General features: G+C 42.6%; 1 protein-coding gene and 1 long non-coding RNA gene across 2 annotated transcripts in view; both read left to right on the plus strand.

Annotated features, from left to right (window-relative positions):
• The first annotated feature begins 721 nt into the window (after positions 1-721).
• On the plus strand, positions 722-4,911 carry LOC138965802 (uncharacterized). The gene is made up of 3 exons (XR_011455529.1): positions 722-793; positions 3,503-3,577; positions 4,780-4,911. It is a non-coding gene; the product is annotated as an uncharacterized lncRNA (long non-coding RNA).
• A 3,545-nt stretch (positions 4,912-8,456) lies between these two features.
• The window catches only part of LOC138966044 (microtubule-associated protein futsch-like), a 61,753-nt gene continuing 45,336 nt past the window's right edge, over positions 8,457-24,873 (plus strand). Inside the window, exons 1-9 of the mRNA XM_070338132.1 lie at positions 8,457-8,536; positions 8,918-9,006; positions 10,161-10,195; positions 10,582-10,724; positions 12,494-12,546; positions 13,330-13,375; positions 19,216-19,320; positions 23,515-23,587; positions 24,308-24,459. Of these exons, the coding sequence (XP_070194233.1) occupies positions 10,605-10,724; positions 12,494-12,546; positions 13,330-13,375; positions 19,216-19,320; positions 23,515-23,587; positions 24,308-24,459 (549 nt within the window). The 5' untranslated portion in view covers positions 8,457-8,536; positions 8,918-9,006; positions 10,161-10,195; positions 10,582-10,604. The remainder of the gene's footprint in view (positions 8,537-8,917; positions 9,007-10,160; positions 10,196-10,581; positions 10,725-12,493; positions 12,547-13,329; positions 13,376-19,215; positions 19,321-23,514; positions 23,588-24,307; positions 24,460-24,873) is intronic.

The raw sequence follows: 24,873 nt of genomic DNA on the forward strand, positions 1-24,873 counted from the left end.
ACTCCAAATTAACGCCGAAATTAGCTTCCTTGAATATTTACTTTATTTGTGTTGAAATTTGAGCGTAATTGACGAGTTGATTCGGTAGAAAACAGCGTTTGAAACTCATCAAAATATGCTCGGTTTTGAGCGCGTAGCGACAACGCCCACTTTTTGGCGGGGAAAGGAGAGTTACCCACCCATTCCCTGCAGCTTTCTTGCTATTGTTGTCACATGATGGCGCTCTATCAGCATAACAACTGCGCGTCCATTTTGAAATTCGTCTACGATCTGCTAACCCCAACACCCAAGTTTCAGACTAATATGGACTAGTTTGGACAGTTTACACGTTTTTTCCCAGTGGAACTTCTTAATTAGTAAGGTGTGACGTTATTTTACAGATAACAGGCAATGCATTTTCTTTTTATAGCGACAAAAACATGCCGAAATGCATTGCATCGAATGTGCAGAAGTATCGAAAGTGAGTTCGAGTGGCGTCTTTAGTTACAGGTCTGCTCGTCATGCGCAGATGCAACATCTGCCTGTTTTATCTTAATTCCAGGCATAAAATACAAAGAATACTTGAAGAAAATTGCTTTAGGACAAACACCTGCCCATGCACTCGTTTGATGGGCGGCTTAGAAGTACCGCGTCTGTCGCCATCATCGATAGCGTGTTGTCGTGAGGCACATGTGGACCCTTCGCGCCATGTGACGTAAAGGTTTACAAGGTCAAAGGTTGCCTTAGTTCAACCATTTCCTGTCGTCTGCTGAGAAATTGAAGTCGGCTGCATTTCAAGTTCAAAACAAACTAGGTATCTCTAATTTTCTGAATAGTTGCAATGCATTTGAAGGGTGAATGTTCGTAACAAAGAATTCATTCCAGGTCCAATCTATTTTCAGTCTCTGTGCCGTTTCATCGAGTTTTCTTTGTTGCATTTCTAGTATGTGGATAAGAAAGCAAGAAGCTTGTACCCCGCGGAAAGTCGGTCGTCTGCCCAGAACAGACAAATAAAACGCAACACAATACTCAAAAAGAAAAAGTTTTGCTTTTGTCTAAATGTTACAAATTGTAAACAACAACCGTGGCCCATTAGTGTGTTTTGTGAAATGCTACAGAGATAATTGTAAATGGAACTGGACAAATAATAGTAAGAATGGATAGACAGGACCAGCTAACGGCACTTGTCAAGCAAATGAGCAAAGCTTTTAACTGATGCTAGTACTGGAGAAGTAGGATTTGTAATTTGAACCGTTTTACACATGTTATTTTGTCTCTTGTTGGCATATGATATTACTAAAGCTTTTAATATATATGCTTGTCTCTGAAAGTATATATATACTTTGACACTGTACAGTTACAATTTTAGTCATTCAGTGAAGCCAGAAGTTAGGGTCAACAATGTAAATGTGTACACAAGTACAGCAAACAGTTTTGTGAAATAATGACTGAGATGCATTTTCCTGATAATTTAGCTGTTGTGTGGCAGACTATTTAATATTTGTAACAACATCTTTTTGCAGAAACAGACTTTTGTGTTGAAAAAATATTTATTTGGAAAGAAAGTTATGCTCATGCAATTCAACAAAATAGAATGTTTGACTCACCTGAACAAAATGTTCCAGCTGCGGTTTACTATACATTATTATCATTGACAGGACTGCATGCCACAAAATGGTACCCAGCTTAGGGGAATAACTCATACATGTATAAACAATTTTCTAGGGAATTTTTACCTTTCAAATTCTTTTGAATATTATTGGGCATTATTTTGTTCTGCCTGCATTTATACCTGTGTTCATGGCTCGCACACACACTTAACATATTAAAAACTCTTATAAGCAGTCACTTATGCGCAGTTGCATGTACACCCAGGGACACACATGTATGCATATGTGCACACAAACACACAGACACATATAATTTAAAAGACATAAATAATTAATACTGTCAGAAAGGAAAGGAAAACAAAAGACTTTAAATCCAAAAACAAAGAGACTGCCAATGTTCCAAAATTCAGAATAAAAAAACAAGAAAGGTAATTTGTTCGAACGTTTGTTATTGACAAAACAAAACGTTTCAATCACAAATGCACTTAAAAGACCATTGGGTCGATATATTTGTGATTGTAACGTATGGTTTTGTCAATAACATTAACAAACGTTCTAACAGGGACCTATATCTAATATAGGTCTATGGTTCTAACAAGTTACCTTTCTTGATTTTTGATTAGGCCTAAAAAAAAAATAGGTGTGGTTACGGTAACCCGACCTACCCTATTTTTAGGGGCCGACCCTATAACTTTTTATTACATTTGTCACACACAAAAAAACCAGTGCAGAAAACGCAATGAAAGCAAAATCGCCCGAGTCGCACACTTATTTCCCTGTCAAGTAGGTTTAATTTGTACACATTAGAAAAAAAAGTTTAAAAAAAAGTGATTGCCTACCTTCCTACCCTATTTTTTGAGTCACTTGAGAAAAAGTGACTCTATGTAATCGGTCAGTGTTAGTCTGTCCGGCCGGCCGGCCATCCGGCCGGCCGTCCGTAGACACCACCTTAACGTTGGACTTTTCTCGGAAACTATCAAAGCGATCGGGCTCATATTTTGTTTAGTCGTGACCTCCAATGACCTCTACACTTTAACGATGGTTTCGTTGACCTTTGACCTTTTTCAAGGTCACAGGTCAGCGTCAAAGGAAAAATTAGACATTTTATATCTTTGACAAAGTTCATCGGATGTGATTGAAACTTTGTAGGATTATTCTTTACATCAAAGTATTTACATCTGTAGCCTTTTACGAACGTTATCAAAAAAACAAGGGAGATAACTAGCCTTTTCTGTTCGGCAACACACAACTTAACGTTGGGCTTTTCTCGGAAACTATAAAAGTGACCGGGCTCAAATTTTATGTGAACGTGACTCATTGTGTTGTGAATAGCAATTTCTTCCTGTCCATCTGATGCCTCATATAATATTCAGAACTGCGAAAGTGACTCGATCGAGCGTTTGCTCTTCTTGTTTTGGCTATGTTACCGTAACCACACCTATTTTTTTTTGGCCTTACAAAAGACTTTAGTTTTACAGCTACATGAAATTTAAATGTGAGTGACCATTACCTTCTTACCGTATTTTGAAGGAGTTTTTCTAACAAAACACAAAATGGAATGTTTGTTATTGACAAAACAATACATTCACAAATATATCGACCCAACGGTCTTTTAAGTGCACAGACAAACAATAACAAAAACTTATCTGGCTGATTTTTCCTTCCGCCTGCAACGAAGCTGCAAGCGAATAAATCTTTTGGTTTTGTTTGCATCTCTTAAGATGTATCTCACATATGCATGAAATAACGAAACACAAACAAACAAGACTTACTTTTGCAGAGAAAATTACACACATACAGTAAATGGAAATCATAATGGATTAGATTTGGACACTAAGGGTTAGTGTTTGAATATATGCATGTTTTCTGTGTTCGAGTACCCGGCCCTGTTCATAAGAAAGGCTCTGTTTCAGATCTCCTCTCTGACTGTGGGTGTTCATGCATAAAATGGTAACATGATGGAGGACCTTTACAAAGACATCAAAGATGTAAGAAATGTACTTCTTACACTACTTTGATGCACAGTGAACTGATCTTCTGTTGGTGAACTGATGATTTATCACCGTTTTCCTTTTCGTAATGTTAAAAAATGAAATGCTTGTATGTTTTACTTCTTCTTTTGTTGTTGTTGTTGTAAATACAGTAAAGAATTATAATTCATTCTAGTATTATAACTGTGGCAGTATGATTAGTGAATTTTATTTAGAAAATAAAAAGGCTTCCTGACGTTTCATTTAATATCAAGATTTCCATCATAAAAATGTTGACAAAGTGAATTCTGTAGACAGATTTTGCATTAAGAAAAGAACAGTTGAACCTGTCCTTGCAACCAGCCACCTGTTGAGCCCAACCATTTGCCTTTAACGACCAGCCACCTGTTGAGCCCAACCATTTGCCTTTAACGACCAGCCACCTGTTGAGCCCAACCATTTGCCTTTAACGACCACTTTGAAGGATCCCAGACTAGTTTTTCTTCTATAGAATTCACCTTTCCATAGCGACCACTTTCAGTCAGTTCCCTGGTGGTCGTTATAGACAGGTCCCACTGCATTACATACAGCTACAACAAGCTATTGCAGGCATGGGAATTGTCCGCCGAAAGGCAAGTTTCCGCCGAAATTGTTTTTTGTTCCGCCGAAAAAGCAAAAGTGTCCGCCGAACAAATAAATAGAGGAGACAAAAATGGTTATATAAACTGAATTTAATGGCAAACTTGGAGCTCAGATGACACCAAATTGCACCATTTGGGTTCTTTGGAGAAAAAATTCCCCGGACCCCCCTGGTAAAAATCCCCCGGACCCCCCCTGGTAAGGCTAGGCGCTTTGCGCCGTCGACTTTGCTATTTCTTACAAAATTACAGCCTTATTTACTTTTTTCAATTCCCATGCCTGTATTGGTTTCATAAGAGACGTACTTGAATGTTTGTCTCTGTTTTAAAACTTATAAATTCAGGTAGGTTGTTCCTGGTCAGGAGTTGCACTGACTTTGAGTGAATTACGTAGGTTGACACAAAACAAGACCTATTTAGCACTATGATATGGTGAAAATGCTTGTGGTACCTGAGAATCCAATATCTATGCACAATATGAAATAAGCGCATGCAACCTGTGCCAGTGTAATGATTATGATTATCTTCTTCTTCTACTTGTGTTTCTACTGCTATTGCCTTGGTGATGATTATATAATGCAGGCACTGCCTGAGAAGCTGGACAGCAAGAAGAGTGTTCACAAAGTCGAACAGAGTCTTCACACCAGCCTGACCGCACTGCAGGACCGGAAAAACGATGACAAATGTCTGCTGCTCCTCAAATCCGGCATTATGTACCTGATAAGTATACCTTCTGAATTGGTATCTGGATGCTTTGTGAAAAGCATTAGCTCAAATTTTGAGTCACTTGTTCATTTCAATGCTTGTTATTCTCTGGGGTGCCAGGAGTCTGGTTCCGAATAACTCTCTCTCACTGTCTTACACATGTCCTATGCATTTAGAACGCTTACTTCCCTTTGTTTATCATCTCTCATTTTGAACACTTGTTGAAGTTCAGATTTGGCCCCCCCCCAAAAAATAGTCTGTTTACGGTAACCCGACCGACCCTATTTTTTTCGCGCGACCCTAGACTTTTTTTTGGCATTTGGGGAAAAAAAATAAAATAAAAAAAAAAATAAAAATCTTTTGTTTTTTTTGCAAAATAACGTAAAAATATGGTTTTTTGGGAAAAAAAAAAAATAAATAAAAAATCCCGACCTACCGACCCTATTTTTTGGGCCTATGTTACCGTAAACAGACCTATTTTTTTTTTGGCCTTAGGTGGGCAGTTAGTATTTTGAACACTCCTTGTACTTCAGTGTAAGTGGGCTTTCTGGGTGTTTTCTGACAAGGACTAAAGACAGAAGGTACTGGGATTCAGCGTGAATACTCAAACAATTGTGTCTGTGCCCGGAGGAGAGTAAAATCCATTCTTGTTTCAAAACAGAAAGGCAAAAAAGTTATCTTTGAGTGTAGCTTCAGTGTTGATGATCTGGGCAGTGTTGGGGGGGGGGGGGGGGGGGGGATACTCATCTAGAGCTTGGGAATATCACTGTAAATTCTTACATACGGCATAAAAGTTTAGCACAAACAAACAAATAAGATTTTACAGACCTAGTGGCTGCAAACTGGTGTGCTTTCAGCGTAACTTGCTACAATTGTGACAGAAATTGTTGTGCTGTTATGCAAAGCTACACCTATATCCCCCCCCCCCCCCCCCCCCAACAAAAAACCTCACTTACAAGCATGACTCCTGATACTCATTCCTACTTCTCATACTGTGTTACAGTCAGAAAAAGTTGTTTACAGTGAAATGTGCCGCTACAGCCACTTTCTGTTGAGTTCAAATTAATAGAGGAATTGTGGAAAAACTCTGTTGGTGTTTGATGGGTTGTTGTAGAGTCGCTTTTCCTTTCAAACATTGAGTCAAAAAACATGTACCTTCTCCACACGTGGTCGCTCCATCTGTGCACTGCGACACGCGATCACATCCACAATGCCGATTGTCAGCTCTTATATGCGTTCGAAGGAAAAGAGCGTTATAATGAGCGGACAGTGCAGAAAGCACGAATCAGAGTTCCTCCTCACTGGAATGTCTGTCGTTTGCATGATTTCACTGGCACAGATCGTCGTCGCCTGCAGAGATTGTTTGCTAGTGATTAGCCTACAATGCCGCATGTAGCTTGATCGACTCTCACTCAGCATTTCTGTTTCAAAAGTTATTTCCGAACATCGTCTATTATGTTCCAGCTGTTGTTTCCTTGTCCAAATAAATGTAACCGAGTGCCGAAACACTACGATCACCTCGGGAAGTGAAGTGCAATCAAACAGGATTGAAAATGTTAGGGCTAATTTCTTAGCCCTATAAAAACTGTTATGCAAACCCGAAGGTTTCCATGAACATACAGACAATCGGAAACTACCACACCCTATCACAAACAGATTTCCACAAACCACGGGTGTTGACTTTAAAGGCCAACAACTCGGGTGCAGAGTCTGCTGTGAAAGGAGCGGTAGCCTCCCCTGTCACAATCGCCCCCGTTTGAAATGAACTTCGTCCCGAAGTTCCGAACCGGGAGACCACTGTCCATCCCAAGTTCGCAGAATGGGAACAGCACGAACATGTTCAGTGGTCATATTATGCCATTACCTGAACATATCATGCCGAGTCCCATCCCTGCTCGCAAGCGCCAGATGTGATAGGGTGGAGTGGAAGGGGGAAGATAGGCCAGGAAGCATAAATGAGACGCCAAGACAGAGGTTGCGATAACGTGACTTTTACTTAACGTACACCAGAAGCAAACACCAGAAAGTAGACACCAGAAAGCAGTGTAGATTCTCCCCAGTGAACACACTTGCAACAGTAAACACAAGAGAACGCGGTTTGGGATACTGAGCTGTGTGCTGCTCATATGTGTCGGTTGACGTGAACGGTCGACGTGTGGTTGTAACTGAATTCCGAAACCTGTGCTCTTGTGTTTACTGTTGCAAGTGTGTTCACTGGGGAGAATCTACACTGCTTTCTGGTGTCTACTTTCTGGTGTTTGCTTCTGGTGTACGTTAAGTAAAAGTCACGTTATCACAACCTCTGTCTTGGCGTCTCATTTATGCTTCCTGGCCTATCTTCCCCCTTCCACTCCACCCTATCACATAAAGTTAATAAACATTTATTTCTTGCTCAAGATAGCATTTATGTGGATGTGCCATTGAATTTAAAACATGATTTTTGAGGATGAAAGTCACTTGTTCATTCAATGCTTGTTAGTCTCTCAGGTGCCAGGAGATTGGTTCCGTATAACTCTCGCTTACTCCATTACACATGTTGTATGCATATAGAGCGCTTACTTCCCTTTGGTTATATGAATTTTGTGTGTTTGTTTATTTACGTTTCAGAAGTGATTGATCTGTTGATTCGCTCTGTTCCTGTGGAGATTAACAACAACATTCTCAATCTGATTCTGGATATTTTTGTTGTGAGTCTTTATGTTTTACGTTGCTCGTAAAATAAGCTTATATTCCTGATTTTACTTTAATAGACTAAAAATGATTCTGATAGTTGTTCGCACTTCATACTTTGTCGCAGTACATATTACTGGTCTGTAAACAACCTGTATTTCATATTTTGTGATAAACAGTTCTATGCATTGAAGACATATATATATGTAAAAACACAATAATTTTGTTTTTCTCGTCTACAAAACAACATTATATATCTCGGTTCAGATTACACCAGTGAGTGGCTGGGATACTCAGCAGTGTATGCATACATATTTTGAATGTAACTTGAGAATGTGCTCGAGGTACAATGTAATTGAATGAAAATCAGCATTCCCAGTACGCGAGCTTCTAGCTGTGTATAAACTCTGACGTAACAATTGTCTGGGGTAACCTATATCAGCATTGCGCGACTCTACCGTGTGTTTTTAAGCATGTGAGTTAGTTGTAAGGTTAATATGCTAATCCATTGTTAGTATTACTGACTGAAGTAATGTTGCTTTTCAGGCTGCCAGTGAACATGGAAGTAAATGTGAGTACACCTTTAATTGTTCACTTGGGCTTCTCAGGAAATGTACGTTTCTGTTTTTGAATGCCTTGTATACTAAAAAGGAAATAATGCTAAACTGGTTAACCACCTAAAATGTGAAGATTAATTGTAGATAATTTGTCAAAGGAAGATGGAGTAGGAAGTCCAAAATTCAACTCTGTTCATTTGTAATAAACACTCCCACATGAGAGATTTTCTCTTGCTCTAAATGTGGGTGTTTTCCTTCTCCCTGATGAAATTATGTTTGTAAAAGGTTTTCTGATCTCTTCCTTTCCATCTGTCGTTTCAGCCAACAGATTCCTGGTGTTGTCTATCACCGACAGATGCTTGGATGTAGCACTGAACGACAAGTTCCCTTTGCTGTCCAGGATTGAAGTTAGTGTCTTGTTATCATTACTAATTAGTGATGATCAAATATGATGTTCTTTCACTGGTTCAGACGTGTTTCTTTTGGCTTTTGTGTGTGCCTAAAATGTCTCTTTGCACAAAAATGTTATACTTAAAACATGCACAAATATTAAAAAGAGAGACAGGAATTGTGAAATGTTGTTTTTAAAAGAGGACAGCAGGAATGATACAAGACGCAATGAATTCCCATAAAGGATGACTGAGTCATGGCATTTTGCTTATCTCTCTCTCTCTCTCTCTCTCTCTCTCTCTCTCTCTCTCTCTCTCTCTCTCTCTCTCTCTCTCTCTCTCTCTCTCTCTCTCTCTCTCCCGCTTTAATTTATATGTTAATTTCTGTTCCTTTTGAAGGTGTTGAATAAAGTAAATCTCATCTTTGAGTCGGCTGATGTGGCAGTGAAGGAAAAACTCTTGCAAACTGAAGCCTGTAGAGTGAAGTTGTGAGTGCAGGAGAGTTGCAGTTTGCATGGCCATTACAAGATTTAACTGTTCTTTTTTTCCCTTTGAATTATTTATTTCACCGGGGAGGTAACTGACTTGTCAGTCTTGTTTACTGGCTTTTCCCACGTCTTCAGGCATGAGGTTTATCTGTCCGCAAATTCTGCATTTACAAAGATCCAGAGATCATTCTTAGGATCTCCGTATTGCATGATTTTGTACCTTTTATGGTGGGGGTGGGAGGGCTAGTTAGGGGTGGGAGGGCTAGCTAGGGGTGGGAGGGCTAGTTAGGGGTGGGAGGGCTAGTTAGGGGTGGGAGCACTTTGCAATGTTCAGGATATGTTCTTTCCAGTATTATCTGTGATTGTGGTGGGTTTTTTTTTCTTGGTTTTTTTTAATGCAATTTTATGATCCAAAGCTTGCTCCTGCTTTACTTCGCGTTAACCCAGTTTGTTGTTTTAGAGCTAACTGTTACTGGTTTGTGGTTGTACATAATTCAGTTAGAATTTTTTCCTTTCCAGTTTAAAGTTGAGTTTTCTGTTGCTTTTGTGTTGTCTGCTTGGCTATTACTTCTCAGTTTTCCTCATTTTAAATGGACTGGCTGGCTGCATGTGCTTGATGTCAAGGTGGATTTAGGCTTATATATTTACATACCTCTTGTGCACTTTTCCTCTTAGAATATATATGCCCATATGTCTTCTGCTTCATGATTCCACAGGTTTGTCTGTACAATGGAACCTCCTTTTTAAGACCCCCAAATTTAAGTATTTCCCCTTTTTGAGGCCTTGATTTTTCAGATTTTCTGTTGATAACCTCTGTAAATTGATCTATTTTAAGACTCCCTCCTTTTGAAGACCTGATTTTCTCAGTAGTTTGTATGTCCTAAAAGGGGGTTCCAATGAATGTATACATTTCTCAATTCAAGTTTCTAAAGAAGCAACTGACTCGATCACAGGTCTGTTTCAATCTTGTCACCTCCCTTATTCATAAAAAGCTTACTTAAAAAAAAAGTCCATTCTTAGATTAATGATAACTGCATGTACAAGGAAAATCTGTACAGTTTGAGCAGAAACCTTTTGTAAGAAAAGGATTTCAGTTGCAATATGCTGTCCGCTCTTGTTCATGAGAAAAACTGCATGTTTTTGTGCATTTTCAGGAGAAGATTGTTCCAGCTGATCTTGGATGTTGGAGGTATGTTTAGCCGCTTTGGCTCTGCTTTTGGGGGAAAATTGTCGGGATCCAGGTTGAAATGGTGAATTATATTGGGTGACAAAACCTCACCGGAGATGTTTTGGGGTAGTTGTCATGAGCAGGTGGTTGTTACACAGAGGTGGTTGCCAGGGCAGTTTCAACTGTAACAAGTGCATGAAACAAGTGAGTTTCCTATGCAAAGCTCATTCTCAGCTGTAGTGCACTAGAATTAATCTCACATCTTTGTGAAAGCTAGAGAGAACTGTTTTGTTTTCCTTCAGATTTAGCTGAAGTAATCCTGATGAAGATTATTTGAAGTGGTGCATGCATGTTGAACAGGTATATAAGCCATCAAGTTAGAAAAAGTGCTGTTTTTTCTTAATCAGACTACGAGTTCCAAGTGTGCATCATGGAGTTCTTGTTCCGTATCTTGCCTCGGAAGCTGCGGCAGATATACTCTGAAGACGTTATCAAGGACTCGGATATGCTGCAAGAATTCTTAGCAGTCAGGGACAGCTGCTTTGAAGTTGTGAGTATTCAGCTGAGAGTTATTTTTGTAATCAAAGAATCTGTAGGATGGCAATTCTTAACAGTTCTTGGCTTCCTTTGTGCGTGTGTTGGGCTGTTTAACCCTTTTGCTGCCTGTAGGACTTCAGCTGACATCCTGGGTAACTTGTTTTAATGGGCAACAAACCGTTCAATAAACAACAAGAAAAAGAAAAGCAACAAACAAATAATGTGTGTTTGGTGTATTCAGATATACATCAAGGGCACACTGTAAGTTGTCAGTTCAGGTTAACACAGGTAATGCTCTGTAAACGTATATTTCTTTGCAGCAAACAGTTAAAATGTAGGGAGGAAATGATGTCGGGTTACTTGTCATGTGCAGTGCCTCTGTCAGAAGTGAACATGAACCAACAAGAAATGTAGCATGCTACTTAGGAATGAACGAAAATCTTGCTCAAATAAGATCCTTACATATTTCCTGTAGTTATATCTCTGCTTTTTACATTTAGTCAAGTTTTTACTAAATGTTTTAACGTAGACGGGGAATCGAGACGAGGGTCGTGGTGTATGTGTATGTGTGTGTATATGTGTATACTAGATGATTACCCGCTTCGCCGGGTGGATCGCGAGACGGAGTATGCAGCGTGGCGGTTCGCCGGCTTAGAGCACGTGTTGACATGATTGAGGCCACACGAAGGAAGGGAGATAAACGCGCAAAACACTGGAGAAGATAAGGAAGAGTTACTGGGAATGGATCTACAGAAAAACCAAAATCGGTTCACCGCGCCGCGCTTAGAGCACGTGTTGGAAATTTTCATCGACCAGATTGTGTCCGGGGTCTACCTGAATATGCCCACCAAATTTGAAACAGATCCATCGAGAACTATGGCCGTGCATCGCGAAGTGACAGACAGACAGACACACACAAGCCGTATATATATAGATGTGTAAATGTATGTGTGTGTGTGTGTGTGTGTGTGTGTGTGTAGAGTGATTCAGAAAAAACTACTAGACTGATCTTCATGAAATTTCACATGAGAGTTCCTGGGTATGATATCTCCAGATCATTTTTTCATTTTTTCAATAAATGTCTTTGATGACGTCATATCCGTCTTTTTGTGAAAGTTGAGGCAGCACTGTCATGCCCTCATTTTTCAATCAAATTGATTGAAATTTTGGTCAAGCAATCTTCGACGAAGTCTGGACAATGGGATTGCATTTCAGCTCGGCAGTGTTAAAGTTAGTTAATTAGTTTGCTCATTAAAGTTGTCATTAAAATCGAATTTTCACCAACAGATTTAAAAACGATTGCATCGTATTCCTCAATTTCTCCTGAATTCAAAAATATATACATATATATGTCATGTTTACTCTAAAAATGTGCTCAGAATTACAGAAAATAGGTTAAGTAAGTATGGCGTTCGCACGCTACGCGGAGACGAGCGTGACCTGTCTCGGTCTTTGATTGTGGTTAGTCGAGACTATCTTGATATAGTCTCGGCGATGACTGTTTATTGTGTTTATCTGTTACTTTGATGCCGACAGCTTGACTAAATGTTTTTATATCGCTTCACGCGACTTCTTTTTACTTTTGAAGACAAAAACGTCATGTGCTGTACAGTGCAACCAACACAAATCTGACAAAATCAGGTCTTTAAAAGGAGGGATCGAGTCTTCAAAGGGGGGTAAATTTACAGAGGTTATGAATAGAATTAGAAAGTCTAAGAAAACGGGGGTTCCACTGTATCTTGTTATCCTGTGTTTTGATTTTCATTTTATGTGTACTTGTAGGACTGTCGGAAGTTCTTGAATCACCTCAACAGCAGTCTTGGTGAACGCAGGAAGTAAGTTATTGAAAGTTAGTCCGGGGAGAGAGTGTGTGCGTGTGCGTGTGTGTGTGTGTGTGTGTGTGTTTGTGTGTGTGTGTGTGTGTGTGCGTGTGTGTGTGTTTGTGTGTGTGTGTGTGTGTTTTTTAAATTTGGAGAGTGTCAAGTAGGTAAAAGGACTCATGCACCCCATCATTGGGGGGGGGGGGGGGGGGGTTAGGGTTATTGCTTTTCCTACCAGCATGCAGGATGTGCACTCCATATATGTGACAAACTGCATCCTCTGCAAGTATTGGTAGAGATTCTACGTTTTAATGATCTATTTTTATCGTTAATAGCACATTTATTTACTTTTCTGTCTTTTGTCAAAGAAGTTTGAGGCAATTTGTTCTCAGCATGACAGTAAAGTTACCCTGAGGTTTGCAGTCGTCAACTACTTTTCGTTGTAGATTCTTTCTGCTTATCTAGTGTATAGGCAATGTATTTCCTTTGCATAATGTTTGAGGTGTGCCTTGTTTGTTGACCCAGATTCAGATGTGTGTGTGTGTGTGTGTGTGTGTGTGTGTGTGTGTGTGTGTGTGTGTTTTTTTATTTGCACACACACACAAAATTTTTAACTTTTTTTTTTCTAATTTCAGTGCTTGTTATCTCGGGTGCCAGGAGACTGGTTTTGCATAACTCTTCCTTACTGTTGTGGTCTATATGTAGAGAGCTTACTTCCTTCCTTTTTGTCTCAATTTTATCTTTACGATGTCAAAAGCAGGCCATTATAACTTGTCATGCTTCTTTCTTTCTGTTCAGGGTGCTCTCTTTTCCATGCAAGACCATAACATTTGGACCCATTGAAGTAAGTGCTGATGTGTTAGGTTGTGTGTGTCTATGTGTGTCTTGTGGTGAAGGTTGTATGTGTCTATGTGTGTCTTGTGGTGAAAGTTGTATGTGTCTATGTGGTGAAAGTTGTGTGTGTCTATGTGTGTCTTGTGGTGAAGGTTGTATGTGTCTATGTGTGTCTTGTGGTGAAAGTTGTATGTGTCTATGTGTGTCTTGTGGTGAAGGTTGTATGTGTCTATGTGTGTCTTGTGGTGAAGGTTGTATGTGTCTATGTGTGTCTTGTGGTGAAGGTTGTATGTGTCTATGTGTGTCTTGTGGTGAAGGTTCTATGTGTCTTGTGGTGAAGGTTGTATGTGTCTATGTGTGTCTTGTGGTGAAGGTTGTATGTGTCTATGTGTGTCTTGTGGTGAAAGTTCTATGTGTCTATATGTGTCTTGTGGTGAAGGTTGTATGTGTCTATGTGTGTCTTGTGGTGAAGGTTGTATGCGTCTATGTGTGTCTTGTGGTGAAGGTTCTATGTGTCTTGTGTTGAAGGTTGTATGTGTCTATGTGTGTCTTGTGGTGAAAGTTGTATGTGTCTATGTGTGTCTTGTGGTGAAGGTTGTATGTGTCTATGTGTGTCTTGTGGTGAAGGTTGTATGTGTCTATGTGTGTCTTGTGGTGAAGGTTGTATGTGTCTATGTGTGTCTTGTGGTGAAGGTTGTATGTGTCTATGTGTCTTGTGGTGAAGGTTGTATGTGTCTATGTGTGTCTTGTGGTGAAGGTTGTATGTGTCTATGTGTGTCTTGTGGTGAAGGTTGTATGTGTCTTGTGGTGAAGGTTGTATGTGTCTATGTGTGTCTTGTGGTGAAAGTTGTATGTGTCTATGTGTGTCTTGTGGTGAAGGTTGTATGTGTCTATGTGTGTCTTGTGGTGAAGGTTGTATGTGTCTATGTGTGTCTTGTGGTGAAGGTTGTATGTGTCTATGTGTGTCTTGTGGTGAAGGTTGTATGTGTCTATGTGTGTCTTGTGGTGAAGGTTGTGTGTGTCTATGTGTGTCTTGTGGTGAAGGTTGTATGTGTCTATGTGTGTCTTGTGGTGAAGGTTGTATGTGTCTATGTGTGTCTTGTGGTGAAGGTTGTATGTGTCTATGTGTGTCTTGTGGTGAAGGTTGTATGTGTCTTGTGGTGAAGGTTATGTGTGTCTTGTGGTGAAGGTTGTATGTGTCTATGTGTGTCTTGTGGTGAAGGTTGTATGTGTCTATGTGTGTCTTGTGGTGAAGGTTGTATGTGTCTATGTGTGTCTTGTGGTGAAGGTTGTATGTGTGTCTTGTGGTGAAGGTTGTATGTGTCTATGTGTGTCTTGTGGTGAAGGTTGTATGTGTCTATGTGTGTCTTGTGGTGAAGGTTGTATGTGTCTATGTGTGTCTTGTGGTGAAGGTTGTATGTGTCTATGTGTGTCTTGTGGTGAAGGTTGTATGTGTGTCTTGTGGTGAAGGTTGTATGTGTCTATGTGTGTCTTGTGGTGAAGGTTGTATGTGTCTATGTGTGTCTTGTGGTGAAAGTTCTCATTGAGCACAAGTGCATCACAGATACATAGGAAGGCAAGTGTAAAGTGACGCACATGCATGTTTCTACTAGCCCCTTTAATTTGTTACTCGCCCCAGGCGGACGATTTGGCCGTCCCTGCCAAGTATTGTCAGTATTATCATAATATTAACATTGAGTGTGAGACGTTTGAGGAAAAATCAAAGTCATGAAGTATCTGATACAAATTAACTTGTTTCGTCCTGTGTCCTGTGTCTGTTGGTGTTTTTCTGACAAGTTTTTTTTGTCAAAATTGAGATACAGTGGTACCTGTGATGGAAGGACAACCTTGAGACCCAGCAAAAGTGCCCCTTCATTATTATTATTATTATTATTATGATCATTTTTATGCGCCTAATCTAGATATAGCCCTAGGCGCTTACATATTAATTTCTGCCGTTTGAAATGGAATTTTTTACAGACAGACAGACAAACAGACATTTTTTACACACAATATATAACGCATTCACATCGGCCAGTAAAGCTCAGTAGCCTATTAGGCGAGCATTCACCTTTTACGGCCTTTATTCCAAGTCGAACGGGTATTTGGTGGACATTTTTATCTATGCCTATACAATTTTGCCAGGAAAGACCCTTTTGTCAATCGTGGGATCTTTAACGTGCACACCCCAATGTAGTGTACACGAAGGGACCTCGGTTTTTCGTCTCATCCGAAAGACTAGCACTTGAACCCACCACCTAGGTTAGGACAGGGGGGAGAAAATTGCGGCCTGACCCAGGGTCGAACACGCAACCTCTCGCTTCCGAGCGCAAGTGCGTTACCACTCGGCCACCCAGTCACTCTCCGTGTGTTCATGTCCTTTCTTCCAGCTCCATTCCCCTGTACTGTGCTGCACGATGGCTCACTCTCCGTGTGTTCCTGTCCTTTCTTCCAGCTTCATTCCCCTGTACTGTGCTGCGGTTGGTTTTTCATAGGTTGGTCTATGTTAAGAGACAAAAGTACAAAACGTTGTGTCCTCAACCAGGAGGTGCCCTCTCGTCAGAGGGGCCTAACATTACAGGGACTACACAAGTACGGTCAACGCCCACCCCCCCCCCCCCCCCCCCCCTCTTTTTTTCTCCTTTTTTTTCCTTTTTTATCAAAATCTCTGAGAAATTCAGGCCTTAAAGGGACTTAAAATGGAGGTGCATTTACAGAGGTTATGAACAGAAAATTAAAACAAGCTAGGTATTCAAAAGGGGATTCCCCCTTTTTAAGACTCCCTCTCTTTTAAGATCCTGTTTTCTCAGATATTCTGTTTAAACCTCTGTTTTAGGACTCCCTCCTTTTCAAGACCGTTTTTCTCATATTTGTGGAGGTTTCAAAAGGGGGTTCCCCTGTACTGTGCTGCACCATGGCTCACTGTCCGTGTGTTCCTGTTCTTTCTTCCAGCTCCATTCCCCTGTACTGTGCTGCACCATGGCTCACTGTCCGTGTGTTCCTGTCCTTTCTTCCAGCTCCATTCCCCTGTACTGTGCTGCACCATGGCTCACTCTCCGTGTGTTCATGTCCTTTCTTCCAGCTCCATTCCCCTGTACTGTGCTGCACCATGGCTCACTGTCCGTGTGTTCATGTCCTTTCTTCCAGCTCCATTCCCCTGTACTGTGCTGCACCATGGCTCACTCTCCGTGTGTTCCTGTCCTTTCTTCCAGCTCCATTCCCCTGTACTGTGCTGCACCATGGCTCACTCTCCGTGTGTTCCTGTCCTTTCTTCCAGCTCCATTCCCCTGTACTGTGCTGCACCATGGCTCACTCTCCGTGTGTTCCTGTCCTTTCTTCCAGCTCCATTCCCCTGTACTGTGCTGCACCATGGCTCACTCTCCGTGTGTTCCTGTCCTTTCTTCCAGCTCCATTCCCCTGTACTGTGCTGCACCATGGCTCACTCTCCGTGTGTTCCTGTCCTTTCTTCCAGCTCCATTCCCCTGTACTGTGCTGCACCATGGCTCACTCTCCGTGTGTTCCTGTCCTTTCTTCCAGCTCCATTCCCCTGTACTGTGCTGCACTATGGCTCACTCTCCGTGTGTTCCTGTCCTTTCTTCCAGCTCCATTCCCCTGTACTGTGCTGCACCATGGCTCACTCTCCGTGTGTTCCTGTCCTTTCTTCCAGCTCCATTCCCCTGTACTGTGCTGCACCATGGCTCACTCTCCGTGTGTTCCTGTCCTTTCTTCCAGCTCCATTCCCCTGTACTGTGCTGCACCATGGCTCACTGTCCGTGTGTTCCTGTCCTTTCTTCCAGCTCCATTCCCCTGTACTGTGCTGCACCATGGCTCACTCTCCGTGTGTTCCTGTCCTTTCTTCCAGCTCCATTCCCCTGTACTGTGCTGCACCATGGCTCACTCTCCGTGTGTTCCTGTCCTTTCTTCCAGCTCCATTCCCTTGTACTGTGCTGCACCATGGCTCACTCTCCGTGTGTTCCTGTCCTTTCTTCCAGCTCCATTCCCTTGTACTGTGCTGCACTATGGCTCACTCTCCGTGTGTTCCTGTCCTTTCTTCCAGCTCCATTCCCCTGTACTGTGCTGCACCATGCATGGCTCACTCTCCGTGTGTTCCTGTCCTTTCTTCCAGCTCCATTCCCCTGTACTGTGCTGCACCATGGCTCACTCTCCGTGTGTTCCTGTCCTTTCTTCCAGCTCCATTCCCCTGTACTGTGCTGCACCATGGCTCACTCTCCGTGTGTTCATGTCCTTTCTTCCAGCTCCATTCCCCTGTACTGTGCTGCACCATGGCTCACTCTCCGTGTGTTCCTGTCCTTTCTTCCAGCTCCATTCCCCTGTACTGTGCTGCACCATGGCTGACTCTCCGTGTGTTCATGTCCTTTCTTCCAGCTTCATTCCCCTGTACTGTGCTGCACCATGGCTCACTCTCCGTGTGTTCCTGTCCTTTCTTCCAGCTTCATTCCCCTGTACTGTGCTGCACCATGGCTCACTCTCCGTGTGTTCCTGTCCTTTCTTCCAGCTCCATTCCCCTGTACTGTGCTGCACCGTGGCTCACTCTCCGTGTGTTCCTGTCCTTTCTTCCAGCTCCATTCCCCTGTACTGTGCTGCACCGTGGCTCACTCTCCGTGTGTTCCTGTCCTTTCTTCCAGCTCCATTCCCCTGTCCTGTGCTGCACCATGACTCACTCTCCGTGTGTTCCTGTCCTTTCTTCCAGCTCCATTCCCCTGTACTGTGCTGCACCATGGCTCACTCTCCGTGTGTTCCTGTCCTTTCTTCCAGCTCCATTCCCCTGTACTGTGCTGCACCATGGCTCACTCTCCGTGTGTTCCTGTCCTTTCTTCCAGCTCCATTCCCCTGTACTGTGCTGCACCATGGCTCACTCTCCGTGTGTTCCTGTCCTTTCTTCCAGCTCCATTCCCCTGTACTGTGCTGCACCATGGCTCACTCTCCGTGTGTTCCTGTCCTTTCTTCCAGCTCCATTCCCCTGTACTGTGCTGCACCATGGCTCACTGTCCGTGTGTTCCTGTCCTTTCTTCCAGCTCCATTCCCCTGTACTGTGCTGCACCATGGCTCACTGTCCGTGTGTTCCTGTCCTTTCTTCCAGCTCCATTCCCCTGTACTGTGCTGCACCATGGCTCACTCTCCGTGTGTTCCTGTCCTTTCTTCCAGCTCCATTCCCCTGTACTGTGCTGCACCATGGCTCACTCTCCGTGTGTTCATATCCTTTCTTCCAGCTCCATTCCCCTGTACTGTGCTGCACCATGACTCACTGTCCGTGTGTTCCTGTCCTTTCTTCCAGCTCCATTCCCCTGTACTGTGCTGCACCATGGCTCACTCTCCGTGTGTTCCTGTCCTTTCTTCCAGCTCCATTCCCCTGTACTGTGCTGCACCATGGCTCACTCTCCGTGTGTTCCTGTCCTTTCTTCCAGCTCCATTCCCCTGTACTGTGCTGCACCATGGCTCACTCTCCGTGTGTTCCTGTCCTTTCTTCCAGCTCCATTCCCCTGTACTGTGCTGCACCGTGGCTCACTCTCCGTGTGTTCCTGTCCTTTCTTCCAGCTCCATTCCCCTGTACTGTGCTGCACCATGACTCACTGTCCGTGTGTTCCTGTCCTTTCTTCCAGCTCCATTCCCCTGTACTGTGCTGCACCATGGCTCACTCTCCGTGTGTTCCTGTCCTTTCTTCCAGCTCCATTCCCCTGTACTGTGCTGCACCATGACTCACTCTCCGTGTGTTCCTGTCCTTTCTTCCAGCTCCATTCCCGTGTGTTCCTGTCCTTTCTTCCAGCTCCATTCCCCTGTACTGTGCTGCACCATGGCTCACTCTCCGTGTGTTCATGTCCTTTCTTCCAGCTCCAGAAGCCGTGTGACGAAGGTTACAACAACTTCTGGCTGGACCTCAATGCTGGCAGCAAGAGAATCATCATTTTCTGTGAAAACTCTCAGCTGTCTAGCCAGGTAGGCATACCTGGGGGGGGCCTCTTTGCAAATACCCAATTTTTCTGAGCGCTCTCCAGTCCACCCAGCTGGATATGGGTAGGGCGGGGATGTAGCTCAGTCGGTAGCGCGCTGGATTTGTATCCAGTTGGCCGCTGTCAGCGTGAGTTCGTCCCCACGTTCGGCGAGAGATTTATTTCTCAGAGTCAACTTTGTGTGCAGACTCTCCTCGGTGTCCGAACACCCCCGTGTGTACACGCAAGCACAAGACCAAGTGCGCACGAAAAAGATCCTGTAATCCATGTCAGAGTTCGGTGGGTTATAGAAATACGAAAATACCCAGCATGCTTCCTCCGAAAACGGCGTATGGCTGCCTAAATGGCGGGGTAAAAAACGGTCATACACGTAAAATTCCACTCGTGCAAGAAAAAACACGAGTGTACGTGGGAGTTTCAGCCCACGAACGCAGAAGAAGAAGAAGAAGAAGGATATGGGTATACCTGACCCTATTGAGGACAAGGGAAGGCAAAGGCAGCGAGGGAGAAGAGATGGGCACAGCCCTCATAAAGATGGCCCTAGAAAAGTTTGTTACCTTATTTTGTTAGAATGTATATGTATTAGATGTTTAAATAATATGGTTTTATTCATAGTTAATATGAAAAGCGCGGAGAGCATAGTTTACTGGCATGGGAATTGTCCGCCGAAGGGCAAATTTCCACCGATTTTTGTTGTTCCGCCGAAAAAGCAAAAGTGTCCGCCGAAAAAGTAAATGTAGGCAAAAATGGTTCTGAAAACTGAATTTAATGGCAAACTTGGAGCTCAGATGACACCAAATTGCACAATTTGGGTTCTTTGGAGAAAAAATTTCCGGGAAGGCATCCCCCCGGACCTCTCTTGTAAGGCTAGGCGCTTCGCGCCGTCGGCTTTGATATTAATAACAAATTTTCAGCCTTTTTTACTTTTTTCAATTCTCATGCCTGGCTATATAAGCTGTCATTATTATTATTATTATTAAAAGTTGAGATCTCTAACATCTCGCTTCCCTGCGATCAAATATAGTTGTGGGAATAACTTTGCCGTACCTTTTGGCTTTGTTGTGTCTCTTTGCACTGTATGACTCGTTGCTTGTTGTGACTCTTTGCACTGTATGACTCGTTGCTTGTTGTGACTCTTTGCACTGTATGACTCGTTGCTTGTTGTGTCTCTTTGCACTGTATGACTCGTTGCTTGTTGTGACTCTTTGCACTGTATGACTCGTTGCTTGTTGTGACTCTTTGCACTGTATGACTCGTTGCTTGTTGTGACTCTTTGCACTGTATGACTCGTTGCTTGTTGTGACTCTTTGCACTGTATGACCAGGCATGGGAATTGTCCGCCGAACGGACTCTTTGCACCATCTGGGTTCTTTGGAGAACATTTTTTCCGGGGAGGCATGCCCCCAAACCCCCCTAGTAAAGCTAGGCGCTTCGCGCCGTCGACTTGACGCTTCGCGTCTTCAGTTATAAATTTTCCGTTTTTTTTACAATTTTCAATTCCCATGCCTGATGACTCATTGCTTGTTGTGACTCTTTGCACTGTATGTCGACTCGTTGCTTGTTGTGACTCTTTGCACTGTATGACTTGTTGCTTGTTGTGACTCTTTGCACTGTATGACTCGTTGCTTGTTGTGACTCTTTGCACTGTATGACTCGTTGCTTGTTGTGACTCTTTGCACTGTATGACTCGTTGCTTGTTGTGACTCTTTGCATTGTATGACTCGTTGCTTGTTGTGACTCTTTGCACGGTATGACTCGTTGCTTGTTGTGTCTCTTTGCATTGTATGACTCGTTGCTTGTTGTGTCTCTTTGCATTGTATGACTTGTTGCTTGTTGTGACTCTTTGCACTGTATGACTCGTTGCTTGTTGTGACTCTTTGCATTGTATGACTCGTTGCTTGTTGTGACTCTTTGCACGGTATGACTTGTTGCTTGTTGTGACTCTTTGCACTGTATGACTCGTTGCTTGTTGTGACTCTTTGCATTGTATGACTCGTTGCTTGTTGTGACTCTTTGCACTGTATGACTTGTTGCTTGTTGTGTCTCTTTGCACTGTATGACTCGTTGCTTGTTGTGACTCTTTGCATTGTATGACTCGTTGCTTGTTGTGTCTCTTTGCACTGTATGACTCGTTGCTTGTTGTGACTCTTTGCACTGTGTGACTCGTTGCTTGTTGTGACTCTTTGCACTGTGTGACTTGTTGCTTGTTGTGTCTCTTTGCACTGTATGACTCGTTGCTTGTTGTGACTCTTTGCACTGTATGACTCGTTGCTTGTTGTGTCTCTTTGCACTGTATGACTCGTTGCTTGTTGTGTCTCTTTGCACTGTATGACTCGTTGCTTGTTGTGACTCTTTGCATTGTAGGACTCGTTGCTTGTTGTGTCTCTTTGCACTGTATGACTCGTTGCTTGTTGTGTCTCTTTGCACTGTATGACTTGTTGCTTGTTGTGACTCTTTGCACTGTATGACTTGTTGCTTGTTGTGACTCTTTGCACTGTATGACTCGTTGCTTGTTGTGACTCTTTGCACTGTATGACTTGTTGCTTGTTGTGACTCTTTGCACTGTATGACTTGTTGCTTGTTGTGACTCTTTGCACTGTATGACTCGTTGCTTGTTGTGACTCTTTGCACTGTATGACTTCTTGCTTGTTGTGTCTCTTTGCATTGTATGACTCGTTGCTTGTTGTGACTCTTTGCACTGTATGACTTGTTGCTTGTTGTGACTCTTTGCACTGTATGACTCGTTGCTTGTTGTGTCTCTTTGCACTGTATGACTTGTTGCTTGTTGTGTCTCTTTGCACTGTATGACTCGTTGCTTGTTGTGACTCTTTGCACTGTATGACTTGTTGCTTGTTGTGACTCTTTGCACTGTATGACTCGTTGCTTGTTGTGACTCTTTGCACTGTATGACTCGTTGCTTGTTGTGTCTCTTTGCACTGTATGACTCGTTGCTTGTTGTGTCTCTTTGCACTGTATGACTTGTTGCTTGTTGTGACTCTTTGCACTGTATGACTCGTTGCTTGTTGTGTCTCTTTGCACTGTATGACTCGTTGCTTGTTGTGACTCTTTGCACTGTATGACTCGTTGCTTGTTGTGACTCTTTGCACTGTATGACTCGTTGCTTGTTGTGACTCTTTGCACTGTATGACTCGTTGCTTGTTGTGACTCTTTGCACTGTATGACTCGTTGCTTGTTGTGACTCTTTGCATTGTATGACTCGTTGCTTGTTGTGACTCTTTGCACTGTATGACTCGTTGCTTGTTGTGTCTCTTTGCACTGTATGACTCGTTGCTTGTTGTGACTCTTTGCACTGTATGACTCGTTGCTTGTTGTGACTCTTTACACTGTATGACTCGTTGCTTGTTGTGACTCTTTGCACTGTATGACTCGTTGCTTGTTGTGTCTCTTTGCACTGTATGACTCGTTGCTTGTTGTGACTCTTTGCATTGTATGACTCGTTGCTTGTTGTGTCTCTTTGCACTGTATGACTCGTTGCTTGTTGTGTCTCTTTGCATTGTATGACTTGTTGCTTGTTGTGACTCTTTGCACTGTATGACTCGTTGCTTGTTGTGTCTCTTTGCATTGTATGACTCGTTGCTTGTTGTGTCTCTTTGCACTGTATGACTCGTTGCTTGTTGTGTCTCTTTGCACTGTATGACTCGTTGCTTGTTGTGTCTCTTTGCACTGTATGACTCGTTGCTTGTTGTGACTCTTTGCACTGTATGACTCGTTGCTTGTTGTGTCTCTTTGCATTGTATGACTCGTTGCTTGTTGTGTCTCTTTGCATTGTATGACTCATTGCTTGTTGTGTCTCTTTGCACTGTATGACTCGTTGCTTGTTGTGACTCTTTGCATTGTATGACTCGTTGCTTGTTGTGACTCTTTGCACTGTATGACTCGTTGCTTGTTGTGTCTCTTTGCACTGTATGACTCATTGCTTGTTGTGACTCTTTGCACGGTGTGACTCGTTGCTTGTTGTGTCTCTTTGCACTGTATGACTCATTGCTTGTTGTGACTCTTTGCACTGTATGACTTGTTGCTTGTTGTGTCTCTTTGCACTGTATGACTCGTTGCTTGTTGTGACTCTTTGCACGGTATGACTCGTTGCTTGTTGTGACTCTTTGCACGGTGTGACTTGTTGCTTGTTGTGTCTCTTTACCTGACTACATGTTTACATCAGGTGAGTACAGGGGAGGACTGTTGGGACACGGTGTCAGTGTGGCAAGATGACGTCTACAAGTTTACCTGTGAGGGTAAGTTGGCACAAGTACCACCAAAGAAAGTTACATGCTCTGGTGGAAATGCAAGGTTCATGGTTACACAAGAACAATATGAGAAAAGAAAGAAAAATGTGAAATGCTAAGCTAATGCTATGTTAAGTTGACGGCATTGCAGTTGGTTGGGTCATAAATGCTGAATTAGTAGGAGCATTTTGTTCGCGGAGATGGTGAGAAGTTGCACAGTTTTATGTTTGAGGAAATTGATGAGCGTTGACTGAAAGTCTATGTTTTCACCTAGATTCCAGCAGGTTGAAGTAAACTAAACAATGAAGATAGAGACAGAAAGAGAAAGCCCAAACTTTTCAGTTTTTCTGTTGATTGTCAGCACTTAATTACAGGGGGAAAAACTATCATGCAGAGCAGGCCGGAATTCCTTTCAAAGCAGTTTAAAGGGAAGCAACTCCTTCATTGGAGCAAGGGCATAAGAAGAAAAGTTGTTGACTTTTTTTGTGCAAGCCCCACCCCCACCCCTAACTTTGTTTGCTCTCGTATTATTTACTTATTTCATGGATTGATTGATCACTCTCTTATAATTTACTTATTTCATGGATTGATTGATCACTCTTATTATTTACTTATTTCATGGATTGATCGATTGATCACTCTCTTATTATTTACTTATTTCATGGATTGATTGATCACTCTCTTATTTATGTGTCATTTCTTTGTGCATGGTTGCTGTTGGTTTTACAGAAGAAAAGGGGCAGGTGCATGCCGCAGTGCACATCAAGCCGACAGCAGGGTGCGTCCCTCGCGCCTGGGACACCAGTATTGCTCCCGTTCTCGCCATAGTTCTGGACAAGAGGCACAACCTGGAGGCTGCTCTCTTCCAGGTTTTTGGCAAGGTGAAAAACATGGGTGAAACTAGTCCGTCAATTGAAAAAATAATCTCACAGAAATTCTGTCAATCCGAAATTTTGACCAAAAGTAAACAAAATGCAGTCGGTTTACTTGCGATGATGTTGGCGAAACTTGTTTGAACTGCTGTTGCAATCTGGTTTCAGCTTTCAGTTTGTCTGTCTTTCTGTGTGTGTGTGTGTGTTGTGTGTGTGTGTAAAAATCAAACCCAAGTAAGGCCAGCTGACAGGAGTGACATACTCTAGGTGTATTTTTCCCTATGTTATATGTGTTCAGATGTATCTTCTGTCAGCTATGCTATGTGTTGATTGACACTTATGTGAGCAAATAAGCTTCGTTTTTATATTTAGTCAAGTTTTGACTAAATATTTTAACATCGAGGGGGAATCGAAACGAGGGTC

The sequence above is a fragment of the Littorina saxatilis genome, linkage group LG5 (genome assembly GCF_037325665.1).
Source record: "Littorina saxatilis isolate snail1 linkage group LG5, US_GU_Lsax_2.0, whole genome shotgun sequence".
In the NCBI taxonomy this organism is placed as follows: domain Eukaryota; kingdom Metazoa; phylum Mollusca; class Gastropoda; order Littorinimorpha; family Littorinidae; genus Littorina; species Littorina saxatilis.